At 45.6% G+C, this 19,740-nt stretch overlaps 1 protein-coding gene across 2 annotated transcripts in view; it reads left to right on the top strand.

Moving 5' to 3' along the window:
* LOC148521799 (keratin, type I cytoskeletal 19-like) overlaps positions 1–6,833 on the top strand; it is a 33,492-nt gene extending 26,659 nt beyond the window's left edge. For both annotated transcript variants that reach the window (XM_088474666.1, XM_088474667.1), the window contains exon 7: positions 6,035–6,833. In XM_088474666.1, coding sequence (XP_088330792.1) covers positions 6,035–6,050 — 16 coding nt within the window. In that variant the 3' untranslated portion in view covers positions 6,051–6,833. The remainder of the gene's footprint in view (positions 1–6,034) is intronic.
* Positions 6,834–19,740: the final 12,907 nt, after the last annotated feature.

Raw genomic sequence — 19,740 nt, 5'->3', positions numbered from 1 at the left:
ACACATGCAGAGAAACTCTGTCTGACTGGTCTAAAGCCGGTGGATGAAGTGAAACCGCGACAGAATACAGTGCACCGGCAGCTGGCTTATAAAAATATCACAAATTTACCAACTGACCGCAGCTGCAGGGGGGCGGGTTGGTGGGCCCCTACAAGCTTCGGGCCCTTGGGCAACTGCCCAACAACCCCAATGGAAGAGATGGCCCTGGGTATACACTGCACTGTCTGACAAGCATGAATTTTTTTTTTATAGCTAGAAACACGGCGTTACGAGCAGCCTAATGCCACAATTGTACAAGTCAGGGAAGAAATAGCCTTTGATCCCTGACAGCTTTATCTCAGCAGCAGCAGCCCTCCCTTGTTATTCCTTCCCAGCTCCTTTCCAAAACCCCTGTGAGTACTCAAATCAAAGTTCCTGTTATGTCTATTGTATCTCCAGGTGCCTCCAGTCACACACACAGCAGTGGTGCCCCTGCCGAACCACGGCAGCCAATTACCTGCCTGTGCTGAGGACGTGTTGGGCGGGATTGCCATGTAATGGATGACAGTGCAGGGATGATAGTCTCCGACCAGCCATTTCTCCCTCCCTGGCTTCCTATCGACAGACTGTCATGACACCCCCCCCAGATGGTAACGCGATGCGCTTACACAGCAGCTCCCATCACAGCACAGTGCACTGACCAAGGATCAGAGCAGGGGGAGGGCACACAATAATACGGAGGAGAGAAAAAGGATGGACTGTGCTAGGGGGCGATCGCTCCGATCGCCCCCCCCCCCCCCCTGGATCCGCCACTGCTTGGTTCTCAATAACCTAAAGACTAAATATAGTATCAAGGACACTATGATGGAAAATTTAGAAGAGAAAAGGAATTTAGGAGTCACCATTTCAGATGACTAGAAGGCAGGCAGATGCTTGGTTGCATAGAGAAAGGATTCAGTAGCAGGAAAAAAGAAGTGATAATGCCACTGTATAGGTCCTAGGTACAGCCTCATCTAGAATACTGTGTTCAGTTCTGGATGCCATATCTTCAGAAGGATAGATATACATTAGAGATGGTACAAAGAAGGGCAACTAAAACGGTGCATAGGCCATGCACAGCAGAGAACATTCCCGTAAAGGAAGGGAACAATTTATACGTGCTTATGATAGGCATAAGAATATCCTTAAGAGAGACCTAAGGAGCAAATAAGGTTGAAGTTGTCAAAAGGATACATGAAAAGGGGCAGACTAGTGGTTCTTATTTGCCGTCAAATTCTATGTTTCTATGCTTCTATCCCCATGGCCAATTGGATTTCCACCTAAATGCCTTGTGATTAAAACAAATAGATGTAGTCTACTAGTACTTTAAATATGCATTGTTTATTGTACTGTAAGCAATACATGCAGAAGAAAAAATAAGATGTGCATAGAAAGGGCATTTCATAATGCTGCCACCCTAAACTCAGACTCTATCAGTTAAGGTATAGAGGTCCTGATTCAGACCCGGACGCTATGCTGCGCTCGCTCGTATTGAGCGATTTTTTGCAATCTGCGCATGCGTATGAGTTGCAATGCGCTTGCGCAAACCAGTCTTTGCGATGGGAAAGTGCTTGCCTGTAGCCCGTAGTCGGGCCGTTATTTTGAGTGACAGATAGTGCCGTTTGTGGGTGGTAAAAGGGGAAGGTGCTTGAAAACGGGGGTGTGGTTGTGCGAACGCAGGCGTGCCCGACCATCAGTACGGCGTTCAATGGGTTTGCATAATTAGCAAAGAAGCATCATTACACACGTGACTGGGTTGTATTTTAGCCAGAACTGCTTGCAATGTTGTGGTAGGAAAAGGCTACCACAAGCGCTGCGAGCAGCTCCGATGGCTCTTGATGTTCCCAATTAATCCTACAACTGCTGGAGAGGACGTGTGTTGCGAGTGGCAATGGGGCGTCTTTACACAGGTGCGAGCGCATAGTGCGGCCGCTCGCTATTACTTAGTGGGTGGCTTTATGCGACACAGTGCGAGCACATGATTTAAATAGCCGGCCCCTTTTAGCCAGAGAGCGGACACAAATAGCGTCCGGGTCTGAATCAGGCCCAGTGTTCATTAGCTTGTTTAGAATGAAAGCACCGTTTTAGCACAAATGATATACTTCAACAGACAAAATGAATTGTACATTTTTTGCATTTTCCAGTATAGTTAACTTCAGTTGTAAACAATGGGCTTGAATCAGCATTTAGCGCAATTTCTTCTACGGTCAGGACTCCCAAATTATAGCAAACTGTGCACGTGTCTGAGCCTGCATACGCAACATAGAGCAACTTCAGGCGATTCAGACTAGTACAGATCTCAATAATATCTCCAATTGCAGGTGAGTGTGTGCAACTGAGGCTTCGCTCGTAGGGTAATGGTGGCCTGGACATGTTGTGGGCATGTTGATGGAATTGCAGACTATTCAGCATTGAACAGTGATCAGTCTGAACTCAATATGGATATCTTGCACCAAGCGTAAGGTTCATGCAAATGCACGCTTATTATGATTCAGCAGATTGATGGGGTAGTGTGGTAGCATACATGCTGCAAACTCTGAATATAGGTAGAGAATTTAATTTATTTCTTATATGGAAAGCGGCCACAATTGCCCAATATGTGTCTATTTGCTGTAGCTATTTTGCAGAGAACTCCAATCTTATTGCAACAATAAAAGAAAATCAGTAGGCCCTATATATATATATATATATATATATATATTTATATATATATATATATATATATATATAACAAAAAGTGGAAAAGGACGCCTCCTAGTGCAATATCGTACAATAGCCAAGATACCCTTTAATATCCGAACAGATATGCCCAATAGATACTTCAATTCTTTATCTGGCCACCGCTGGTTTAAATAAATCACTCCTTTTTGATATGCTTAATTTCCAATGAGTGTTTCAAGCTTTCTTGAGGCAATGGTTTTGAATTAATATTCCTCAGATGTACTCAATTCAGTGAGGATGACTATTCTCTGCATGTGTGCTCAGTTCCCTTGTCAGGCAGTGCATCAGATAAAGAATTGAAGTATTTATTGGGCATATCTGTTTGGATATTAAACACCCCTGAAAAAGTCGATATTTGACGAAATGCGTTGGGTAATAATGCAAAAGTGGGCTAACTTGCTGTTAAAGAGCTCATACTCCTGAAGAGGAGGGACATCAAGTTATTGACATCTAGCCCATATAGGCCTCTCTGCATGTGCTATCATTGAATGAGAGTACGGAGCTTTGAGGATGGATATTGATTGTTCATGTTGTCAAAACTGTGGTGAATTCCACTTTACAAGGTACACCTCCACCACATAGAAGGTGAATTAACTGGTGAAGGGTATCTTGGCTATTGTACGATATTGCACTAGGAGGCGCCCTTTTCCACTTTTTGTTTTGTAGAATTTAAGCTGTTGGAACTACAGTGGATGGGAAAAGGAGCTGCCACCTTGGATGTTTGGGGAGTGCTTCACTTGAGGAAAAGACTTTAAGTGACATTATTGAAGGACTTAGCGCCGTATACCACCCCTTTCTTGCATATATATATATATATATAATATATAATATATAAGATGGATGTGTGATGTCAGAGCACAGACTGCTATATTTTGAAATTGATACAAGTAAGCTAAACTTTACACATAGCTTGCGCGCTTTATAGTGACAAGTAATTTAATGTTTATTTTCCCATGAGGAGATGACAGAAAAAGTTAATAATAACAATAATTTGTAAGTCAGCTTATAATTAATTAGTGGATATGAATTTTCAATTGAAAGTATGGATAGTATAAAAGTATTCTTACATATTGTAATATCCCAGCCAAAATAGGACAATTGAAATACCGTAAAATGAGTTTGAGTCACACACTGCTGCAACTGCTTTAGCGCCTTCTGACGAACTCTGACAGTTTATGCTAATGCTGGGATCAGCCCTTCCCCTGGTGTGTGCTGAATGTGCAAGGACTGAGATGCACAGTTTGTCTGTCTTTAGATGCAGCAATACTGCTTGGTGTATTTTTAGATGCTTCCATCAGACGCCCATGCTAGATTCAGATTCTGCATGAGAGTATGGCCTCCAATGTACAGTAGGTGATTAAGGGCCTCATTTATCAATGAGTGATATTTTTGTTATCACTCATTGCTAATCCTAAATGGTGCTCCAACCAATCAGTTCCTAACTGTTAAGTGTTTAAAAAATGACAGTTAGAAGCTGGGTAGAACTGGCCCACAGGGGTACAGGGGAAATCGCTGGTGGGCCCCACTGCCTGAGGTCCCCACCCCATCCTCTAGGTGCCGTGTTTCAGACTGTGCACTGAATTCTACATTGTTACTCTATTAGAGGGTCAGTTACCAGGTCAAGCAGGACCACTGCTAAACATCGGTTCTTGGTTTGCTTCTATAGAAACTACACCAAAATTTGCCTAATGGAGAGTCATGCTACTGTGGAGGCTGGCCACACCCTTTACGCATGGTCCCCTATCATTGCATTCCCCCGGTGGGCCCTTTATGCCCCAGTCCTACAATGCCCACAACACTCCCATAACGCATCCACAAGATGGTACATCTCTGTGCCTCTGAATAGCCACCTCCCAGTCACAATCGCTACTGCGACTCTGTGTGCCCACAACATGGGATGCATGTGTGGTATAACATTTTAGCTACTGCATGTGCAAATGAAAAAAATCAACCATTTGCTCAACTATCTGCATTGCATGCAACTCAGAATCAGGCCCAATTAGTGTATCCTATGTAAACAAAAAGAATCTCTACTGAGCTTGGCAAATAGTAAACTTAGATGGTGACTTCTACTGTGATTTGTACGTGATGTAATTTTCCAGCTGCACTATAAACAGGGTCACTAAGAGGGATCTCAGCGTCTGATTCAGCAAGGAACACACGGATCAGCTGCACGCACCCGGCCACCGTGAGAATATGCTAATGAATGCATACGCACGGCAATCGTAGCAGAATAAGCAGACACCCAGCACTACATAATACCACCCACATCCCTTTACTTGCGTCCTCTATACCTGGCAAAACAGCGGAAACATCGGTAACATCGAGAACCATCGGACCCATACGCACAATAGCGGTTGACCAGACCCTCCCGCAGACATAGCGAGACTTCCTGTGTGCAACTAGACCTCAGGCTACGTCCGTCGCCGAAAGGGCTTAATTATTCACGCCTCTGAAAAGCTGTCCAAACGCACAGGCACGTCTGCTCTTGCCCAACCACCCACAAATGCCACTTCCTGTTAATCACTGTGCTCTAGGTCTGCGTAGCCTCTGCAAATGCAGTTCCCATCGCAATAGCTAGTTCGCACAAGTGCACTGCGATGCATACACATGCGCAGAGCAAAACCATCGACTGATTGCGTGCGTCTGCATCCGTGCACTCCTTGCTGAATCAGGCCCTCAGTCCTTAGTGCAGCTGCTTCTTGGGGTTCCCATATAGGCTGCACTGAGACATGGGAAGAGAAGGGTGCGGTTAAGCAATCAGTGCAAAAAGCAAAAGGTGAGTTGGAAAAACTAAAGAAGAAAATGTGAGAAAGCCAAACAGGGGATGCAAGGCAATGGTACGGAAACACATGATAACAGTGGGCATTTGATTATGAGCAACCTCAGCACCTGTGATATCACTAGAACTACATTTTAGGATAATAACATGTAAAGCAATTTAAAATATTGAATGCAGCATAAATCGATAATGTTTCGATAATGAAAACCTCAGTTCAAAAGGGCAAAAAAAGACATTAAAAGATATTAGACTGCAAGTACTGTAGATTAGATGATCAAGTTCCAGCAAAGTTCGTTCTCTTTTATGTCTCAAAGCTTATTGTAATGGCCATGAAATTAGTTTTGTAAGGACACGGGGATTAGTGTTCAAGGACTCACAATATCACCACTGCACCCTCTCAGTCATAATGTCATACTCGCTGTAAAGCAGGATTAGGAATAGGTGTGACTGACATTGCTCTGACGGCTCCTAGGTCTGTATTTATTGTAAACATCACATTCTTTTATTTTACAGCTCAATATCCAAATGAAGATAAACTGAAAGGTTAAAGGAAGACATAAGAAAAACTGGTGTGCATGTGTAAATACAGCTATACAACATTGCTGGTCTATTGTTTGGCTTTGGCATTCATATAATACAAAAAAATTTCTGAAACTATAAGAATACTGTAACAACAGACAAGACACACTTTCCTACATGCGGCTAATCCACAGTCTCAGCCTGCCACTTGGACATGGCATTAAAATAAATTAAATTAAATTATGAAAGTTTTTCACAGGATAGATATGCAATGTGGTTGTAATAAAAGCATCATATTCTAACCTCAGTAAATATACATCAACAATACTAAGTAAGGTTAAATGTTCACTTCCTACAGTGCCCCATCAGAACAGTCAGCTACTGAATGCATACACATAAGGCCTGATACAGGGTTGCAGAGGCATCCTGAGGGAAGGGGTGGGGGTGGGGAACTGTGGCAGAGAAACCCCTCCTGAGTTCTGAATAGGATTGTAACAGTAGGTAAACATGAAAACATAATACTATAGCATTTTTCTTGTAGTCCAGTCAGCGGTATTAATTGAATCCAGAAAGAAGTACCTGTCTCCCAGTGTCAGACTGGATCGTGAAAGGCCCACTTATGAACATAAGTTTTTTCAAGTTTTGAGGAGATAGCCTCATATTCATTTTGCTCACAAGGTTCCTGGCTTTCCGAGTACACACTGTAAAGCAAAGCTAGTTTATACAAGTGGCTCCAAATTCCCTTTTTTCCTCCCGGTATTCAAAGGGACTGTGTGATATGCTAATTTGTACACCGTCATTAAAATAATCCTCCACCATTCTATTGACGCTTAATGTATCAGATTGAGTATTGGTGCAGGTGTCAATAATTGTGGGCAACTCTTTTAAGCCTGACAAGATATCATAATGTAGTTTCACTCAAGTGCACTGAGTTGACTCATCCTCATCACTAGTGGGTCTATTGAAAAATGTCAATTGTTTACTGGCAGCAGCATTTGCAAGAGAAACTGAAGCAGTAGACGATGTTGTGTTATCATGTGCCACTTGAGCTGACAACTTGCTCGCAAGGAGCTCCTTACATATCTTAAGATCTGTATCAGTTGGAAAGAAAGACATTACATATGCTTTAAACCTGTGATCATGCAGCAGTTCAATTCAGTTTTGCTTGTTACCAATTAGTACTAATACCCAGCGTTATGAATTATATACCGTCAGACATTCTAAGCAACCTTAAGGTTGCTGTAATGTCTGATGGTGTGGCAAATGTCCGCTTGATTGTGTGACTATTTGCATAGTGATTACAGCCATGGGTGTCTCAGTAGGAAGCCCTACAGCTGCCACATTAGCATAAATTTGCAGTAGCAGATGCAACAAAAGTCGCAGCCACTACTTCATTAGTGTCCACTTCTGAATCAGGTCCCCAATCATTATAAAAAATTTTTATCTGTTTCCAGCTCCAATATTTACCCAGTTAGAAAAATGATCAGGAGAAAGGGGAAATGTTTCTCCACATGTTTCAGAAGGGAATTACAATGGACTATCCTATTCTTCACAAAGGGAGAAAAATATTGGCCAATCCTGACCAAGCAACACAGAGGCCAGCAAATAAGGGTAACTCTCCACCCTTAGGGCATGATTTAGAGGTGCATGTACTGTTGATTCCGCATGCCAGTGGTCAATGTTTTATGTCTGTGAATACGTCCAAGTCATACTGTGCATACGTCCTGATGGTTAAATTACAAAGCACAGACCAAAGTGCATGCAGATTCATGCAAATTCAATGATCATTTCTGTGAAGTAACAGTGGGTTGGCTAGCCAGACGCGGGCATGTTGTGGGTGTGTCACAGTCAACTACTGCATCCAAAGATGCAATGACTCCGGCAGCCATGTTCAGAGAGAGAAGTTGCACATGCCATAAGGTAGGTGCAATCTCCGCAATGCATACAATGGTGCAACCAATGCATTTGATGGTGCGTCTTAATGTAGTGATACAGCCGGTGGGTGTCTGAGTAGGAAGCCCACGGCATTAGCTTAAAGACGCAGTCAAAGCTGTGTAAATAAATGCAGCTGTGGCTACAATAGCATCTACCTCTGGATCGTGCCCTTAATGTGGCAGTTTCCACTTTCATAGTTTAAGGGATTAGAGCAGTTGGATATGTTTGCACATCCCTATGTATGCAGCCAATACACATAGGTTGATCATAATAAACTTTCTCATTGGTGAGCAGACTCTGCATAATTAAAGTGTTGGCAGGGCCCAAATTCACCATGCTCATGGCCAACTTATGTTCAATTGGAACCAGTACCTGAATCATTGGTGTACCCATAGTAAAGATTTCCAATTCATCTGAGGACAGTTAGCCTCAGTATGCTCCCTCTACTGGAAGGATACACAGTGGCAGCCAGTACCAGACACAGGTTTGACTCCATACCAAATGGGACTGGATTTTCCCTGACTGGCCAATAAAACTCTCGGTGTAGAGAGAAACCATAGACCGCAAGCCGTGATGCATTAGATTCAGGCACCCATGGAATCACAAATACAAGTGATGGCATTCAAGCTGCAGGTGACAACCTCTGCTGAACTACATATGTGTGATCGCACACCTTTGCTGCAGCCATGTCAAACAGCCTCTTTCAGTGTGCCAGGTCTCATGAGACTCTGCTAGTGCCGGGCATCTTTTTTGCCTTTGTTTTGTTGAAAATGCATCTAAGTTGCAATGAGACGCTACTGGGAGCACCAGGTGACTGTGCTGATTAATTTGATATGTGACACTTGAATATCTGTGTGCGACTGACTCTCTCAGTCAGGATATGAAGTGCTACGATGCAACGGCTGCAGCCAAGTTCCCTTTACAGACTCAGGACCTGATACAGAACTGCTCGCTAGGATGCGATCGGTCGTAGCTGGCCGATATTTGCATTCTGCGCATGTGTATGCATCACAATGCGCATACGCGAACCACTGTGACAGATCGGGAAGCGCTCGCTCGTCCAACATAGACAGCCCAGTTGAATGAGTGACAGAAGAGGCCGTTTGTGGGTGGTAACAGGGGCAGGCCAGTAGAAACGGGGGAGTGGAGGTACGAACGCAAGCGTGCCTGTGTGTTTTAATGGCGTTTCATAGGCGTGCATAATTAACAGGCAGCGTCATTGTACACGTCACCTGCTTGTATTTCACACTGAAGTGATCGCAGTGCTTGTGGCCAGGTATAGTCAACCTCAAGCGCTGCGAGCACATCCGATGGTGCTCGATGTACCAATGTTTTCATGCTCTTTCAGGAGATGACGTGTGCAAGTGGGCCTCTTATGAATGGCTGGTGGGCGTCTGCATACACAAAGTGATCGCTCGCCAAGACATAGTGGGCGAGCTAATGCCTTGCCATGCAATCTCCTGCCTTGCTGGGCGTGCGCTGGATTTGCATACGCTGGGAGCGAGCGATCGCATCTAGCGAGCGGCTCTAAGTCAGGCCCTCAGTTGCACACAGATATACAAGTGTCATATATCAAAATAATCAGCACAGCCTTCTGGTGCATCTAGTCACAGCGCATTGCACAAAAAGACACTCGACGCAAGCAGAGTTGCCCGGGACCTGGTGGCTTACTCACATCGCATTGAGAATAGATGCAGGAGTACACATCTGAACCTGTTAGGACCCAAACGGAGGATATCCCAGTGCTGGCAGTGGACCAACCTACTTCTCCGCTGCCAGAGCATTCTCCATCAAATGGATTGCTACAGTCAATTTCTCCACTTGATGAATCATGACCTAGTATGCCAGCCGAGCTGGAAGTAGGTAAATAAACACACACCACAATCACCTCCATTAATTGTTATGTAGTATCAAGCACCGGCTGCAGCCACTTAGAAGCATGGTCCATCAATCTACATGTGCCAAGGACAGTGACTTAGGGCCTGATTCAGAGCCGTTCGCTATTTGCGGTCGTTCGTTCAAAAACAAGGGGTGGCTATTCAAATGATCCGTTCGCAAATTGCAGTCTGTTCACACCTCTAAGTCTGAACGAGTGAGCAAAACATACGCTCGTTTATTTGTTAAAAACGCCCCCTGGCCGCTCGCACCATACGTCATGTCCGCTATTTATTAGATTAATCGAGTACATCGACCAGCTTATGAACTGCTCGCTATTCTTGTGGTTGGTTTTTGCTACCACAATCTTGCGAGCAGTTCTGGCTATAAAATAACCCAGTGACATGGTCAATGACGCTGCTGTATTAATTATGCACACCCATAAAACGCCCGTTTTGACCTTTAAGCACGCCTGCGTTCGGATCTCCACTCCCCATTTTCAAGCACCTTCCCCTGTTACCACCCACATACGCCTCATTCTGTCACTCAAAATAGCAGGCATTCGCTATATTGCGAGCACATGAATTTCGGCCGCACTGACTGGTTCGCGCATGCGTATAACGATCCGTACGCATGCGCAGATGTGCGAACATCGCTCGGAAAGAGCGTACTGCCGCTAGCGAGTGGCTCTGAATGAGGGCCTTAGTGCGGAACCTCTGTTGATAAGATTCTGTATCCAAAGCCGATAGTTCACAGTTGACATTTTATTTCCTCTTTGGCCACTGGCTCCTTATCAGACAGAGCTGTAAATGCTAGTTTAGCCTCTCCTGCCAGTAATAGAGAGAATCAAATTGACCAGGTATCCTTAGGTCATTTCTGCATAATGGCGACACATTCAAAAGTTGTCAGAAAGGTATGCAGTCGGGATGCCGATGGTCTGAAGCCAACCGCCTGCATCCTGACTGTCTAATCCCGGCAAGGGTCTAATGACAGGTGTCGAAATCCCGACACCTGTTATTTTACCTATGCCGGGAGCCCGACTCCCGCCATCCCGATCGAAGGTAAGCCGGGCGCCGGGCGCGGACAGCCATAGTTTTAGGTTAGGGGCTTCCGGGGGGACTAAGTTTTAGGCATCCCCCTGGGAGGGTTAGGCTAGGGGAATGGGGGGTTAGGGTTAGTCACCCCCGGGGGGAGGTTAGGGCTAGGCACTTCCCGGGAGACTTGGGGTTAGGCTGCGGGGAAGGGGGTGTTAGGTTTAGGCACTTAGAGGGGGGGTTAGGGTTAGGCACTCGGAGGTGAGGTTAGGTTAGGCACCCCTAAGGGAGAGTTAGGGGGAGAAAGGTCAGCGATACTTACCTTAATTAACGATCGGGATTGTCACCCTTGCTGGGCGGCCGGCGGTAAATCATACTGATTCCGTCAGAAAGGTATCTGAATTATCACCCAATTTTATTTTTGGTATAATGGGATCCAATGGCAAGTTGTCAGTTGGTGCTTCCACTCCAACCATCAAGGCTTTTTCACCTCTTCCTGATGTGCAGCTCTCTCTTCCAAAAAGAGTGACAGCAAATCATTCAATTGATCTTTAAAAAGCACCAGGAACTACTGCATGACTACTTTCATTTTGATTGTATAGGTCATAAAGCCGGCCAGTTTCAAGTAATATTCACAGTGATAATGATAAATCAACACACTGGTACTGTATTTAGTAGTCACAGCAGCACAGTAGTGTTTCAGCAGTAACATGGCAGTGACACAGGATCAGCTTAGCAGTATTGATGGATAATAGTATAATAGCATAATAGTCTCAGCTTAGTGTAACAGCATAGCAATATCATAACATAGCCATACTTACCTACTGTCCCGGAAATTGTGGGAGAGTCACGATTTTTTGGGTAGCCCTTCCCCCCCCACACACTCCCGGGAGAGTAGGCTAATCTCTTGCATCTTTCCCACTTCCTAGTGAAGTGGGCAGGATGGGGAGATTATGCAGAGAATTTGCGAGTCCGTACATACAGAGAGGCAGTGCTAAACTCATGCAAACATTGTCGTTTAGCCCCACCACCTCCTCGCAGACCTGTGAATCACAACATTACTGCTGTGCTGGAGCCTAATGACATCTACAGTCTGGCGCCTTCCCCAGAAACTGTCAGCAGCAATTCCTCTCTGGCCTTCTCCCAGAGAGAAGTTCACTAAAATCGGCAAGTATGAGCATAGCAGTGTTATAGTACACTGTATAATGGTCTGGGGCTTTGCATAGCAGCGTTATAGTACACTGTATAATGGTCTGGGGCTTTGCATAGCAGCGTTATAGTACACTGTATAATGGTCTGGGGCTTTGCATAGCAGTGTTATAGTACACTGTATAATGGTCTGGGGCTTTGCATAGCAGCGTTATAGTACACTGTATAGTACACTGTATAATGGTCTGGGGCTTTGCATAGCAGCGTTATAGTACACTGTATAATGGTCTGGGGCTTTGCATAGCAGTGTTATAGTACACTGTATAATGGTCTGGGGCTTTGCATAGTAGTGTTATAGTACACTGTATAATGGTCTGGGGCTTTGCATAGCAGTGTTATAGTACACTGTATAATGGTCTGGGGCTTTGCATAGCAGTGTTATAGTACACTGTATAATGGTCTGGGGCTTTGCATAGCAGCGTTATAGTACAATGTATAATGGTCTGGGGCTTTGCATAGCAGTGTTATAGTACACTGTATAATGGTCTGGGGCTTTTCATAGTTTGACTTGTGCCCCTCAGTTCCAGTGAATGGAAATCATAATGCTACAGCTTACAATGAGATGCAAGAAAATGAATTGCTTTCGACTTTATGGTAACAAGTTGGGGAAAAACTCTCCTGTGTCAGTATGACAGTGCCCCCATAAGCAGGGTGAGGTCCATCAAGAAATGGTTTGCCATGTTTGGTGTAATAGAACTTGACTGGCCGCCACAGAGCCCTGACTTCAACCCCATTGATAATCCATAATATACAGCATATAAGCAAATACATATCTTCACAGTGATCTGTAGATAAATCACAATGGCTATTTCAGTGACACAAATCATTCTTTCATATTTATTATGAATAATGTTAATAACTCTTTTCTACAGTACTTTATGGATTTTATGAAACCTGACTATTCCCAAATATAATAATCCCTATGCAAGAGGGCGATTTATTCAGTCTGTGCACGCCGCCGAGGCACACTGTGCATGCGTTGCGATGGTTACTGCCAAAAGTAGCAGAATAAATATGAACAGTGAGAGAATCAATTTCAGTGGCAACAGGGGGGTGGCTAGCCAGACGTGGCTGTGCCGTGGTCAGCTACTGTGGCTTTGCCGTGGTCAATGACCGTGGCTTTTTCCGCAGTTGCACGAATTATGGTAGCCATGTTCAGACAGACATTCTGCGCCTCCACAGGGCACTAATTTCAGCAGCCATGGTCAGACAGACATTCTGCCCCTCCATAGGGCTTGTGCAATGTTCATGGTGCAACCGATGTGGGATCGATGGTGCGTCTTAATACGAAAAGCAGCAGATAAGTGCCACAGCCGGTGGACGTCTCTCTATGAATACCATCGGTAGCGGCATTAGTATATAGGCACAGTCACACTGCGGAAAAAGACACATTAGGGTCAACCTGTGAATCATATTACATAATATACATATATCATATTACATCATATTATTATTATTATTATCCTTTATTTATATGGCACCACAAAGGTTCTGCAGCGCCTTACACAGTACATAAATGAGCACACAAGAAAAACAGTTAATACTAGTAATACAAAACAATGCAGGACAAGGACATGGTTTATAAACATAGCTGCATAACACAAGCAGCAGCACGTCAGCAACCAAGTGTTAGGTGGCAATTGAGGAGTTAGGAGTAATTGATAATATAAGTAGGGGAAGGAGAAGCACTTGAGGGACGAGGGCCCTGCTCGTGAGAGCTTACATTCTAAAGGGGAGGGGCAGACAGACAGGGGTGACACAGATAGGGTAGATAGTGAGGAAGGAGCATGGAGCAGTGGGAAAGGATACAAGCAGCGGAATGTGTGTGTTTAAGATGACTTGATGTTATGTGAAAATGAAATCAGTCATTCATCTATCTCTATGACAAAAAATAGATTTTGTTTATGTGTTATTAATATGAGGGATGTACAAAATAGTTGCACTTTAATTTTTGTCTGTTACATTTTAGCATCTAAATACTGTACATCCAGCTAAAAATGCAGCTATTATGGGACTGCCCCACCATCCTAATAGTGAATACTTTAGTCCCAGCTGCTGGGTGCTATGCCATGCTCCTGAGAGTGGGTGCTTCTCACATACTAGACCCACCCACAAATGGGTGCAGCCCAGTGGCGTAACAAGGGTATTTGGATCCCAGGGCAAATTTTAAAATGGAGCCCGCCCCAACCCCCATGTGTGTGCGCTGCAGACGAGCGCTGGAAAATTGGAGTGGTCACAAGGGGCATGGCCACTTAAAAATGGGGCATGTCAACTTGACACACACCCCTTTCTTGTCACTGGGAACATTTCTTTCAATATGCACCCTACTGCAGTGCCCTTTATACAGTCCCCCCTATGCAGTGCCCTTAGTAGTGGTCCCCCTTATGCAGGCCCCCAGTAGTACCCCTTATATAGTACCCCCAGTATACAATGCCCCCAGTAGTGGTCCCTCTTGTGCAGGACCCCAGTAGTGCCCCTTATACAGTATTCCCAGTAGTGGTCCCCCTTATGCAGCCCCCGATTAGTTCCCCTTATACAGGCCCCCAGTAATTGTCAACCATATGCAGGGCCCCTTACACAGTGCCCCCTGTAGTGGTCCCCCTTATGCAGCCCCCCATTAGTTCCCCTTATACAGTGCCCCCAGTAGTGATCACCCATATGCAGGTCCCCAGTAGTGATCCCCCATATGCAGTGCCCCTTATACAGTGCCCCCAGTAGTTGTTCCCCTTATGCAGGCCCCCAGTAGTTGTCCCCCCTATGCAGTGCCCCCTTTAGTGGTTCTCCCTTTTCAGTGCCCCCTGTAGTTGTCCCCCCTGTGCAGTGCCTCCAGTAGTAGTCCATCCTATACAGTGCCCTTTATATAGTGCCCCCAGTAGGAGTCCCCCTTGATGCAGTGCCCCCAGTAGTAGTCCCCCCCAGTAGTAGTCCCCAGTAGTGGTCCCCCCCAATGCAGTGCCCCCAGTAGTAGTCCCCCCTATACAGTGCCCTTTATATAGTGCCCAAAGTAGGAGTCCCCCTTGATGCAGTGCCCCAAGTAGTAGTCCCCCCCAGTAGTAGTCTCCAGTAGTGGTCCCCCATGATGCAGTACCCCCATAGTAGTGCCCCCCCAATGCAGTGCCCCCAGTAGTAGCCCCCCCAAACCAGTGCCCCCAGTAGTAGTCCCCTCCCAGTAGTCCCCCCCGATGCAGTGGCCCAGTATAAGTGTGTGTCGTCGTCCCCGACAAATACACAAGAGAGAGTCTGTCTGACCCTCATTGGCTGCTGATTAACACACACATCGCCACCAGCGCTGGCAGCGATGTGTGTTATGCACAGCATGAGCCTGCCTGCCACCCTCCTCCTGGCGCTATTGGGCAAGCGCTCAGGGGGAGGGAAGGGGCTCAGCTGTGCAGCACAGGACCGGCGCTGGGAAGCCTAACGCCGGTCCTGTGTAAAAGTGTAGTGCTGACCGCACTCACTGCGGACGGCACTACACTGGCTATCTAGGATGGGCCAGTACCGTGGCCGGCGGCGCCCACCCCCCCCTGCCCAGCCACCACCTGTCCCATGGTGCCCAGGGCACATGCCCCGCTCGCCCTGCCCTAGTTACGCCACTGGTGCAGCCATACCCAACATGCTGTGGTCCCATGGGATGTTGCTGTACCCGAGCCCAGAATTTATTTTGGCAGCCCTGGAGGTGACAGGCAGAACCAGGAGGGAATGGGGCTTAGCGGTGGGGTAACAAGCTCATGAAGGAAGGGTTGAGAGTGGAGGAACAGGAAAGGTGTTGGAAAGAAGCAGGGGGTTGGATGGTTGACTGATTAGAGCAAAAAGGGGAAACAGCAAGTGGAGGAGACAAGAGGGCAAGGATAAGGATGGATAAAGCAGAGGATTATGTGTACACTGAATAAGAAATAAACTGAGCACAGATCAACAGAGAAACACTTAAACATTTTTGTGTGTGTGTTTCATAGAACTAAATAAGTACAGTCATAATCATTACACCTTTATACTCCAACAGTTAAAGATTATGTATATCTGTCCTAATCCTTACAACTGTCAACACTAGATCTCCAATGCTTTTTGAAACAATTTAACAACGTAGTGTTATATGAGAAAGACACGTCAAGTTTCAAGGATCTCCCTGTGGCTAGTAGGAAGAGTGCCAAGATCTCTCTATAACAGCCAGAAAATGGAAAGTGACAGTTAATAACTTTAATTCCACTGAACATGAACATTTACTATATGCTCAGACAGCACCTGGTCATTTAAGTGTCCTTAACCTGAACAATATAAAAAAGACAAACAAAGTGTCTAATAAAAATGGTTCTTTAAACGGAATACATAAGATTGACTGACAGTCAGGATCCCGGCAGTCAGAATAAATTTATGTATGTATATTGTCATATTGTCACCTGGCAGAAGGCACAACTTCTTGCTGGAAAACTGTTTTTTATTGGTCACAGCCCAAATTGCACAGCAGATTTTTGTGAGGATGACACCAGGTACCCTCACTCTAGCTAGACACAAATTCGGCTGCCTAGTCACCGTTAACTAGCTGGCATCGCTCACCCGCCCCCAAGAATAGAAAGTGTTTTATCCTCCACCCAAGCACTAGAAACCAATCACAAAAACAACAAATCAATTAAACCCATGTTATGCACAGGTCTGTTTGTGTGCTACAATAGAATCCTAGAGGGAATTTAACCCTGTCTGCAGCCTGTTCCTGCAGACTCCAGCACTACCTCTCTGTGCAACTCCCTGTACCTTCCATACTCACCATTACCTCTCTGCTCTGTATTACTGACCCCTCCATACTAAACATTACCTCTCTGCCTACTCCCGGACTCCTCCATACCCAGCACTACTTCTCTGCTCTACTTCCCTGACTACTCTATATTCACCATTACCTCTCTGCACGATTCCCCATGACCTCTCCATACTCACCATTACCTCTCTGCTCTGTATTACTGACCCCTCCATACTAAACATTACCTCTCTGCCTACTCCCGGACCCCTCCGTACCCATCACTACCTCTCTACACCACTTCTCTGACCCCTCCGTACCCATCACTACCTCTCTGCATTACCCTCTGCCTATAGCTTACAGATTATTGCTGTAGTATAGGAAGGAGAAACCAGCAGCTGAGTGACAGCAAGTTATTTTTGAAAGAGTCTACTAAGAAATACTGATCTAGACACCACATATCAGTGTATACACTTGAAATCCTGCACTACTGTAATCCTGAATGATATTTGGGCAGAGGAACCAAACTATTATAGAGTAGGCTGCACTGACTCAACCAATCCTGACTAGATCTGGCTGGGCCAATGGTAAAAGGCTTCATGAGCATGTCCAGTCCATTTCTCGGCTGGAGTTCAAAGAGGACAGGTGTCTTATACTGTAAATAGCAGGCTTTCATCACAGGAACATTGCATATTACTGTTATCAGGGCCGGATTACTAATGGGGCTGATGGAGCTACAGCTCCAGGCCCACAATCAGAATAGGCCCACACAGAAGGGTCTGTGCTGGGCCTGTATGCACTGCTGTAGACACAGGTTTTTTTTACTCTTCTACAGCAGCCTGCAGTGCTTATCCGAGGCCCCGCCCCCTGGCTGCGCACCCCACCCGCGGCACCTGTGGCTCAAAGTTGAAAGCAACAACATGATTGAGGCCCCCGGAGGGCTTTAGTAGCCCTCAAGCGCCACTAACTCGCAGTCAATCGGCAGTGCCGCCTCCGCACCACGTGACGCACTGCGTGTGACGTCACATGCTTGCCGTCCGCCACCACCGCACCAAGAGCCTGAAGCAGCCCAGCCAGCCCCGCCCCCAGCTATATCCACCAGTATGGCCATGGGCAGACCCAGCAGGCACACACAGCAGCTCAGTGTGAAGGTGGTCCAGCAGTCCTGAGGTAAGGTACATGTCAGTCCTGCTGGCCAGGCTGCCTGGCTGCTGCTGTCTGTACTGTAGTAGTATACATTGTACACATAATGCAGGGAGAGCAGAATTAGTGTACTGAAAATATTTATAATATATACACACATTTATACTATATATATATATATATATATGTATATATATAATGTGTGTGTGTGTATATATATATATATATATATATATATATACACACATTTTATATATGCTGTGCAGATATATATATATATATATATCTATATTAGTACATATGTATATATATATTTATATATACATAAAAATACATATCTATATATAATAAAAAAAGTATGTTAATAAAAATATATAGAAATATATACATATATATATATATATATATTATAAATATATATAGAGAGCATGTTTGATTTTTGCATGTCTGGGACAACGGCAAATAAAAGTTTAATATTTGAGATAGGAAGGGAGGTGAAAGATTAACATTTTTATCAGGTTGCATACAAACACTGGGCCTGGTTCATTACCGATTGCAATTGCGATTACGCACACAATCGGGCGATTGTTGCATTTTGCGCATGAGTACGCATCACAGGGCGCGAACCGGCCATTGCGAAGGCTACGCAGACCCATCGCAGAGTGATTGACAGGAAGTGCTGTTTGTGGGTGGTGACGGTGGGGTGGTTGGGGAAATGCAGGCATGCCACTGCGTTCGCACGCCGTTTCAGGGTGGTGCATAAATTAGTCACTGCGAAGCCATACTCAGCGTGAGGTCTCAGCGTGCGTGGCTGTTAGCATTACTGAGTAAGATCAGGACTTGTCCTACTGTGCGTGAGGCCGCGATGGTACTTGATTGTACCGATGGCTTCGCTATTCTGCTAAGTATTACAGATGTGCTTATGGTAAAGTGGGCGCCCTTATGTAGTGCTGAGGATGCATTGCGATCGCAGTGGTTTGGCTTGCTATCGTAGTTGAACTGCGTGCGTACGCAATATTGCGATGCGTAGTGAATCAGGTCCATAATAATTACCAAACTAAGGGCCTGATTCAGACCCACTCGCGAGCGGCTGTCCGCTCGCAAGTGGGTCGATGTTATGCACTGAGCATGCGCACGATGGAGGGAGCTCCGTCGTGCGCATGCGCCAGACGCGACGAGCGAAGGAAAGTCCTTCGCTCGTTGTGTCTGATCAAAGGGGGCGTGCTGTCGATGTTGATTGACAGCACGCCCCCTTTGGTGGGCGTGCCTCCCTGACGGGGGCGTTCCCACGGGAACGCCTCCCGTCAGAAGCCGGCCCCACTTACATCACTAGTGATGTCAGTGGGAGTGATTTTGGCTCTGATAGAGCCAAAATCACTCCGGGGCTTGCGGTTGAAAACCTCAACCGCAGGCCCCGGCTCGCAGTTTCGATGGTCACGACCATCGCGGCCATCAAAATGCACGCTCGTATAGGCTGTGGGTGGTGACCCACAGCTATACGAGCGTCCAGGAGGACGCTCCATTTTCATGGAGGGCGGCCCTCATTCAGAGCGTGCGCTCTGCTCAGAGCGTACGGCTCTGAATGAGGGCCCGTGTACCTTTTAACAGTTTGGCCCCATACTTATGGAGCCATTTTTGCAATCACACTTCACATATTTCATATTTATTTAATATTTAATAATGTGCATATTATTTTAGCTTTATTTAATATTTATTTAGTATTATTTATATGTTTTCATGTTCTGCACCTTTTACTTTGTAAATATTGAATAATTGTA

The sequence above is a fragment of the Taudactylus pleione genome, unplaced genomic scaffold, assembly GCF_031769625.1.
Source record: "Taudactylus pleione unplaced genomic scaffold, aTauple2 ptg000155l, whole genome shotgun sequence".
Classification (NCBI taxonomy): domain Eukaryota; kingdom Metazoa; phylum Chordata; class Amphibia; order Anura; family Myobatrachidae; genus Taudactylus; species Taudactylus pleione.
Note: the sequence above shows the minus strand (reverse complement) of the source record. Positions and strands in the feature narration are given on the sequence as shown.